This window comes from Gastrolobium bilobum, unplaced genomic scaffold (genome assembly GCF_033153095.1).
Source record: "Gastrolobium bilobum isolate Gb01-03AN ecotype WA unplaced genomic scaffold, APGP_CSIRO_Gbil_v1 utg20958, whole genome shotgun sequence".
NCBI classification, from domain to species: domain Eukaryota; kingdom Viridiplantae; phylum Streptophyta; class Magnoliopsida; order Fabales; family Fabaceae; genus Gastrolobium; species Gastrolobium bilobum.
This window is the reverse complement of record NW_026896668.1, coordinates 14,421-23,998: the sequence shown is the minus strand read 5'-3', so window position 1 is coordinate 23,998 and position 9,578 is coordinate 14,421. Positions and strand designations below refer to the sequence as shown.

The window sequence follows — 9,578 nt, the reverse complement described above, 5'->3', positions numbered from 1 at the left end:
ATATGTAGGTACCTCGTTGGTTGGTCTTATGATATTGGATTTTACTATGATGAATGTTGAAGATTTGAATTGTTATATAAATTCAAAAATTTATGATAATAGTTGTTTGAATTATGATACTTTGGAAAATTATAATGCCCTTGAGTAACTCATTTAGAGATGATAATACTTAAAGAATAAATAATTATGATTGAATCTTTCCTGATTGTGTGTGTTTGTAATAAATTAATGGTGGGAGGATAGCTTTGGGATGGTACCTTCCAAAGTGATGAACACAACTTTTGGGCTTTATGCCTCCGATGTGAAACTGATGTGAAAAGAATTATGTTCTTCCCAAAGTGGTATCTGGTAACAGTGGTTTTTTCCCGGGATACTAGTAGCAACTTTGGGAAGAGGTGTGCACACTAGGAAGATGTGAATTGATTATGGCCAATTTTGATTATACGTGGCTGGTAACAGTGGTTTTTTCCCGGGTCACGAGGTACACTGGCAGGGTTTCCCGGGTCTACCATGGTTCTCTTCCCACTAAATATAATGAACTTAAACATTATTAATGAAAATTGTTATTTGATTTGATTATGAAGAATGTCATTGAGTTGTGAATATTATCATATTATGATTAATGTTGTGCTAAATATGTTAGTTGACAATTACCCTTATACACTAAATGGACTAAATAATCTTAAACATGATTAATAATGATATTAATACTTGATTTGAGTTAAAAATTATTTGAATTTATTATGAATAAATGACATATTCGAAATATTAATTGAGTTGATTATGTTGAATTGATATTGTGTTTGTTTGGCTTGATTGATATTGTTGCAAAGGATTATATTATCCTCGTAAAAAAAAAAAACTGTTTGTTTTTATTGTTAGAATTTGGGGTTTGTATATAATAGAGATAACCTAAACACCTAGGGATTAGGATTACATCCAAGTTTTATATAAAAGAAATAACATACGAATAGGATTACATATACCAAAATTCATATCAATATAATCTATAACTCTCTAGGGATTAGGATTACATATATCGAACATATAACTACCTAAAGATTAGGACACTCCCAATAAAATTTCATACACAACAAATCTACAACCACCTAGGGATTAGGACTACCTGGTCTCCGTTTTCGCTAACTTCTAGAAGAAAAGAGTAATTTGGGGCAGAGAACCGGTTGGTAATCAGAAGAATATAAAATAATTAAACTAAGTTTTTGAACTAAGAAGAGAGAATAGTAGAGGAGAAATGTTGAAGAGTGAATTGGTTTGGTTAGGCTAGACCTCTATTTTTTTTATTTTATGTTGATAAATGTGCTGTTTGACTCTAGGTTAGTTTGAGGCTTAGATGTTAGAATCTGTCACTTGCAGCTATGTTGAATGTTGCACATCAATTTGAGTATAGGTATTCCTGGTTTTTGTTGCACCCCTTATAATGGCAAGCAAACATTATGTGTTGATGAAATAAAAATATGAAATTAATTTTTTAATTTCATGATTATCTAGTTTTAGTACCGAAATAATCTTGAACATACTTTTGGTTTCTCAAAGTTCCATAGAACATGAATATGTCATGTTTGTTGGACAAATATTTGAAATTCTACACCTGTAAGGAGGAAAAGGCTTTTGTTGTTGTTGTTATTGTTTCTTTAATTAGTATAAGTTTCAAAAGGTTTAGTCAAGAAGTACTTGATTGTTTCTTGAAGTCCTTTAACTGTTCAATTCTTAATTCATCAATATGCTTTAGCTAAGAAGAATATATTCAAAAGCAACTTTCCTATTTGTGTTTCTTATACCGGTAAGCATGAGCTTGCTGTGAAATATATTATATCCTTGGCTTGGTGTTTTTGGTTAAGCTTGTGATATTTTTCTGTACATCTGTATCTTGTGAAAATTTTAAGTTTTGTAGATGCTGCTGATTTCTGCAGGTGTAGCTGACTGAGATATGCTGATCACATAATTTTTGTTTTTTAATCACAAAAGTTACCATTCTTCCATGTATCCAAAACGGTCTGGCCAAGATGGCCCTGTTTCCGGGCAGGTGCACACAAGTGATAGGATCAAGTCAAGGCCAAACATTTATGGCCGACCATTCATGTCTTACAACTTAAATCTTAGGCGCACCAGGAAAAGCAAGATGAAGACAAGGACAGCAGCTTCACAGATTGCCAAGATGTTGCGTCTAGTGAATCGGAAAGGACAAGATTTGAATACTAATGTAAGTATCTGCATTTAAAATGAGTTCTAGAAGCATAATTGCTAATTGCTATGGGATATATGAATATCTATGTAGTTATTAATAACATTTTTTATTGGTCAAATATTGAATGCTTTTTTTTTTCAAACTTATTTATTTTCCTTTTTGTCAATTTAAGATTTTTTTCATCCAAGGATAACAAGCAGGCTGAGGCAATCGTGAAAGAACTATATCTTAAAATCCTTCTATTTCTAATCTTTGCTGCTTCTGTACTGGCTTGCAATTTTGCTGTGAGATCCTATTTCTCATTGGTATACCTTAGGTTTCCATATTTCTTAAAGCTTCCCCTGTTTTTTAGGAACCCTAATGATTGAGGAGCTGATGAACTTGATTTATTATTAGACAGCTTTGATTCTTTGCATTGCTCTTCTTTGCTTGACTGTTGGCTTTGATCTTTGGATCTATCTGCTTCTTATATATGTAAAACCGTTATTCCATTTTTTTGATTCTCTGTCCTCCAATTCAAAATGTTTCTCTATCTGCCTCTTTCTTTAAAAGATTATTGCTCCCTCAAACTCTAATGTCAAGACTTTTATTTGGGCAATGGTACTTGATAGAATTAATACAAATGATCTGCTTACAGATTTGTAGGCTTCATAGGTCTCATTCTCTTCTCTTGATGTTTGTGTTATGTGTTTTCAGAGTTTGGAGACAAAATAACATCTTTTATTATTTTGTGACCCTGTTGTATGTCATTTATTTCCTTCTTTGTACTGTTCCAAAGGGTGTGCGTTGACTGGGTTCAAATCCCACTCAAAGAATTTGTACAACCCCACCTAGTGGAGTAAGTTAAGATTGTCGTTGATTGTGTGTGCTTCTGTGTGTATTGAAAAGAACTATATCTACACATGCAAATATTTGTTTTTTTACCAGAACAGTGAATATTAATAATTAGTTTTATACTTTATATTTGCAAAACGTTAACCTCTTCAGCGTGCTGCAAAATCTGTTTTGGATACTAACATTGTGTATCATGCACATAACCAAATTATGAAGTTACAGATGTTGTCTGATGTGCACGAAGGTCATTAACCTCTGCTTTACTGGATATGATTGTACACAGTAGTTTTTTTTCCCGGTTTCTTTGTTTAGTCCTCTGTTCACATCTCTGATTGATGCAACTAATTGTTTTTGATGTATTAGTATAATTTATTAAAAAGAGTGAAGAGAGCGAGCTTAATAAGAAATGATGGATTTAATTATTTTCCTTACCTTGCTATTCTGTGTGCATTTCTTTCACTTATTGCTTAGAATCATTTCATTTCCTTAAGTTGATTAGACAATAATGCTTGATAGTAATTCTCTCGGTTTACTATATGGGACATTTTAAATCCCTGGTTTGTTTATCCGTGCTTGTATTCGCAGTCTGGCTCTGCCAACCTTAGGCGTTCAACTAGGAAGAGAAGGCTTACAGACAGCTTTGGAGCTGAGGATGAAGACTTAATGGTGAGGTTTTATACTATAATATAAAATTTCGGATAACCCAGAAGGTGTGCTATCCATCCTCAATTGTTGTGCTTACCTTGCTAGTTCTGCTTACCTTGCTATTCTGTGTGTATTTCTTTCACTTATTGCTTAGAATCATTTCATTTCCTTAAGTTGATCAGACAATAATGCTTGATAGTAATTCTCTCGGTTTACTATATGGGACATTTTAAATCCCTGGTTTGTTTATCCGTGCTTGTATTCGCAGTCTGGCTCTGCCAACCTTAGGCGTTCAACTAGGAAGAGAAGGCTTACAGACAGCTCTGGAGCTGAGGATGAAGACTTAATGGTGAGGTTTTATACTATAATATAAAATTTCGGGGGATAAGCCTGAATTCTCTGTAATTTGAGCTGAAGGTATGTGGCCATGTTTCAGAGACCTGCATATCAACCATTGAGAAACCGGATTAGCATTAGTGTCAGCCGGGATGATTTGATGTCTACTAAACGCAAAAGAGCAATGGAGAAACCTACACCTCGGCGTGAAGGTCTACGACCACGTCGCTCAAAGGCTGGCGCAAGAGAACGATTAATTTTAGAATCAGATGATGAGCAAGAGCTTTCAGAAGAGAAGGTTGAACAAGATGAAACAGAAAATGAAAATGATGTTGAGGAAAATGATGCAGATGATGATCAAAATGAGATTGAGGTGGACGCTGAGGGTGAGGATGAAGGCGAGGACGAAGGTGATGAAGATGATGATGATGAAGAAGGTGAAGAAGAGCAGGATGGAAGAAGGCGCTATGATCTTCGAAATCGTTCAGATGTCCGCAGGTTCTCTATGGAGGAAGGGAAGGCCCGGCAAAGATCTCCTCGAAGAGTGTTACATCAAGGTATGGGAACTAAAGTCAGCAGGGATGTAAGGAAGGGTGGTTCACGTGTTCATAAGCGTCATCGCATAACAAGGCCTGAAGATTCTTATGACTCCCTTCTTGTGAATGAGCTGGACCAAGGCCCTGCTATTCCATGGGGGCGAGGTGGCAGCAACAGGATTGATGCTATTGATGGAGCCTTGCGACGTCCTGGTAGATTTGATCGTGAATTTAACTTTCCCTTGCCTGGTTGTGAGGCACGTGCTGAAATATTAGACATTCATACTCATAGGGGAGCTATTGTGCACTCTAGGCCATTGTCTCTCGTAGTTCAACCATGTCTTCAGAGACATCTAGAGAAAGCCATGAGTATTATATCTGATATTTTCCCTCCAGTTTCTGTTGCATCAGAATTGACCAAACTTTCGATGCTTTCTTATGGGTCTGCAATTCCACTTGTGTATCGGCCTAGGCTTCTACTTTGTGGTGGTGAAGGTACAGGGCTGGTAATTATCATGGAACCTTTTAACTTTATCGAAAAAAATTCATTTCAACAACTGAATACTGAATATACTTACTGCTCTACTTTAACAGGATCATCTTGGCCCTGCGATTTTACATGAACTGAAAAAATATCCTGTACATTCATTAGGACTTCCATCTCTTCTGTCATATCCGAGTGCAAAGACACCGGAAGAAGCATTGGTACATATATTTGGTGAAGCTAGAAGAACAACTCCATCCATTCTCTATTTACCACAGTTTGATGTTTGGTGGAAAACTGTGAGTACATATATTAATTATCTGCACCTGTATGCTAAATAAACTGATTTGTATGTCTGAAATTTATATCTCATTCAGACTGGTTTCCTGTTATTGTATTGCTGCTTTAATGCAACCTGAGTTTGATTGGATTAATAATCTTGCAGGCTCATGAACAACTCAGAGCTGTTCTCCTGACTTTGCTAGAAGAATTGCCATTTGACTTACCTATCTTACTACTCGGGACATCCTCAGTTGCACTTGCTGAAGTAGAGGAAGTCCCTCCTTCAGTTTTCCCTCATCGCTCAGTGTACGTTTGATCTAATTTACAGCAAATATTTGATACGAGTTCCAAGCTAATGTTTATTTTTCTTTATACCAGCACTCTGGCTTTATGCAATTTTTTTTTTCTAGATTTGGGGTTTTTTGTATGTTGGAAATTAGTAGTGGAGTTCAACACGAAGATTTTTTTCCTTAACAGAAAAAGTCTTAAGTTTGCTTATGTAGAGCGACTGTTTTTCATTGTCAAAGTTACCCTTTGTAATTTTTCTCAAAATCATAATTTATTGAAGGATAGATCAGTGGTCTACATCACATTACTTTTCATACATCTCTACTACTATTAGTTAAATGTATTTTGGATAATTGAACGAGAGGTAAAAATCTCAGCATTGCAAATGCTAATGCTTCCTATCAGTATTAAGTGCCCTTTCTTTTTACCAAAGTTTCTATTGTTGCTTATTCTTACAAGTATTTGAATAACTGTAGTTCAAAGGCTAAGGCTGAAAATTTCTAAGAATGTTAGTTGAGTATTCTTATTCAAATCTGAAAAGTATTCCTCACGCCTGGGCTCTTGTTTCTGGTTATATGCTCACCCTCTATTTCCCTTTTGAACAGTTATCAAGTGAGCATGCCATCTACGAAAGATAGGAATTTGTTTTTCAATCATTTAATAGAAGCTGCTATGTCAGTATTGTTGGAGGGAATCAGCAAGAAATCCCAGGATACAGGATGCCTTCCTGAACTTCCCCAGGCACCAAAATTGGCTAGTGGTCCGAAGGTATCTGAGCTAAAAGCAAAGGTGGAAGCAGAGCAACATGCACTTCGGAGATTGCGAATGTGCCTTAGAGATGTTTGCAATTGGTATGTCAACCTATGCTTAATTTACAATTGTTGGCTTCGCTTGGCACATTGATACTGTTAGAAATATAATATAAAATCATTTATGTGTCTTCATCTAATAGCTTAAGTTTTTGGGAGAGTTGGCTATTGACATGGTATTAGAGCCTCTTATGATCAAATGATTTAGAGTTCAATCCTTGCTGTCTCATTTTACTTATAAATATTGTTAAATTTCTTAGCACAAGATAGGTGGATATGTGTGTTGTCCATCTTCAAGCTCAAAGGACTGTTGCGTGATGGGACATGTTAGAAATATAATATAAAATCATTCATGTGTTTTCACCTAATAAAAGCTTTTGGAAGAGTTGGTTCTTGACATACACCTTTAATTAAATGCATGCAGCCTCTCTCTCCCCCCTCTCAATATATTTTTTGTTTCCCTTTTGCAGGATATTGTATGACAAGCGATTTAATGCCTTCCATTTTCCAATCTCAGATGAAGACGCACCTAATTATCGCTCAATCATACAGAACCCAATGGACGTGGCTACCATCCTGCAGCATGTTGACAACGGGCATTATATTTCATGTGTTGCGTTCCTGCAGGACATTGATCTTATTGTTTCCAATGCAAAGGCATGCATCCTGCGCCTTAAGTTTTTTAAATTTTGCTTGGGTTGGGTCCTATATATGTATAGATGATCGTTCTGTAACCAAGTACAATTAGGGCTGAGCTAAATTGGTTGAAAATGCTTCATATTACTTTTAATATTTAAAGCATGTCGCAAGTTTGATCCTTCTTTCCACAACTCAGGCTTACAATGGAGAGGACTACAATGGCACCAGGATTGTCAGTAGAGCTTGTGAGCTTCGCGATGCGGTGTGTGGACTTTCTTTTGTCTTAAGGTTTACGTTGGTGTTTTTTATGATTATTGTCTGGAAATTGCTCCTGATCTTATTCCTTGTTTTTTTTTTCAGGTGCATGGGATGCTTTCACAGATGGATCCAGCACTAGTTGCATACTGTGACAAGATTGCTAGCCAAGGTGGCCCACTTCATCTTCCTGATGAATTAGGGTATTCTACCTTCCCTGCTACTCCTGTTGTACAGCTGGGTACTGCTACTAGAACGAGTGCTCGACTTCGCCATGTCCAACCTGAGGTTAATATGGACCAGAGTTATGACGTATTGAAGCGGAATAAGAAGATCACGGATGTTGTGCATGCAGGTATAAAATGCCTTTGCAGTATGAATTATTTCTCAAATGTATGACGGTTGTAATACAAATGGTTTCTTTAAATGTCATTTATACATACTAGTATTGCTGTTTTGCTATCGTGATTCTGAAACATTAGGAAGTTATACTAATTAAGAAAAGCAATAACGAAGATGGAAGTGTGAATATTTTGACCAGAACCGTTCTTTTGGTCTTAAGCATGGGTGAGGCATGATAGTGTTGACTTAGAGAGGCATCTTTAAGAATTGTGGATTCTCTCTATACTTCTTCAAGTTGTTGCTTGTCATGCACTTGTTTTTATATGATTGATTATGCTTATAAACAAAATGATATTGGTGTTACTTGATTTCCAATGATTAATTTCTTGTTCACTTTTTTCATTCTTCCTGTAAACTTCCTGTTAAAATGCTGATTTTGAAGTTTTTTTTTTTTTTTTTTTTTTTTTCAATTGGGTTTTATAGCAGAAGACAAGTCACAAGATTCTGTACCATCAAAGTCTTCCCAGGAGCATCACGCAAATGACGTAAATTCTGAAAGGCTGGACCCAATGTCAATTGATGCAAATGTGCAGGGAACTTGTACAAATAGCCTTGCTGATAGCAGCAGTTTTGATGATGTCGCAATGCTAGATGGTGACTTTTCAATACAAGAGGAGTCTGTCAAGCAGCTTTTTGTCAAGCAGCTTTTTGTCAAGCGTATTGAAAATTACAGCATTCCACAACTTGAAAGGCTTTACACGAGAATTATGAAGGGCGTTTTTGAAACCAAAGATAAAGTAACGAATGATGATATCAAGACTTCGGTTTGGGTGTTTTTATTGAATTTTGTAGAGGATGATGCAAATTTCCGACTAATCGGTTTTCCCTTTCTCCCTTGATGATTTAGGTAAAGGAAAGATTTTTACTGTAAAGTCGGGAAGATTGTAATTACAGAAGATTGTAATTACAGGATTTTAGGATTAGATGTCTCTGCAGACTTGCGAAAGCCTAGAGCTTGAAAATGTTAGCCAGAGTGAGCTAACTTTTTTTATTGCTCTCAACTACTAACTACCATGTCCTACTGTAAAGTAAATATTTTTATGTTCACTAGCATATCGCTCATTTTTTTAAATGCCAATTATTCCATTTATTTCAAAATAATTATAACTTCCAGAGGTTCTAATTTGGGAAAAGTGAAATGAAAAAGCATTAATAGAGTAAGAAGGTAATATAAATAAAATTATTTAATAAGTATTTTAATTTGTCAAATATTAAACGACAATTTATTTGACCAAAAAAAAAAACGAAAGAATTCGAAGGTTTTATTGTAATCATTTAAATAAAATTCTACTTTTTATCACTGACACGAATGATGCCGCTCATAAATAAGGAATGAGTGACAGTGGTGTGGATTCTTTGGTGGTGTAATTGTTAAATTTTATAATCTTAAAACTACACAAATAAGATTTATTCTTCATTCATTGATATTAATCTAGTACTCATTTTTTTGTCTTGGATAAAACGTAATGCTTATCAAGAATTTTTTTTATTAATAATAGTATATAGACATTTACTACAAAATCAATATGTAATGAATATTTGAGAACTTTCGATAGATATCGATGCTAACTTTTTTTCTTTTTTTCAATAACTCCTTTTATTCACTTGCATTCATCAGTAACAAAATTCTAAATTTGTATTGAATAATGACACTGTAGGATTATTTATTATACGTTGGTCTTTTATTATAATTTTTGGACAATAAATTGTTTACCCCCTTTTCACCAAGTATATGGGTGATTTATTGACTATTGCTAATTTGGTCGATTAGCTGTAAAGAACGGGCATTAATCCCATCTAAACTACATTAGGTGAGTTTAAGGACTACCAAAATAAAAAATAACAAATTCTTTTTTAAT

General features: G+C 35.0%; 1 protein-coding gene across 2 annotated transcripts; it reads left to right on the top strand.

Moving 5' to 3' along the window:
- Window positions 1–1,939: 1,939 nt before the first annotated feature.
- LOC133301365 (ATPase family AAA domain-containing protein At1g05910-like) lies at window positions 1,940–8,733 on the top strand. 2 transcript variants are annotated; one of them, XM_061500988.1, is made up of 11 exons: window positions 1,940–2,224; window positions 3,629–3,709; window positions 3,957–4,037; window positions 4,125–5,066; window positions 5,155–5,343; window positions 5,490–5,632; window positions 6,220–6,465; window positions 6,894–7,080; window positions 7,259–7,324; window positions 7,423–7,672; window positions 8,143–8,733. In XM_061500988.1, exons 1-11 carry the CDS (start codon window positions 2,003–2,005, stop codon window positions 8,556–8,558), a joined length of 2,823 nt encoding a protein of 940 aa, XP_061356972.1. In that variant the 5' UTR covers window positions 1,940–2,002; the 3' UTR covers window positions 8,559–8,733. The 2 variants fall into 2 exon arrangements, with proteins under 2 accessions (XP_061356972.1, XP_061356973.1); XM_061500989.1 differs by lacking the exon at window positions 3,629–3,709.
- The last annotated feature ends 845 nt before the right edge of the window (window positions 8,734–9,578 follow it).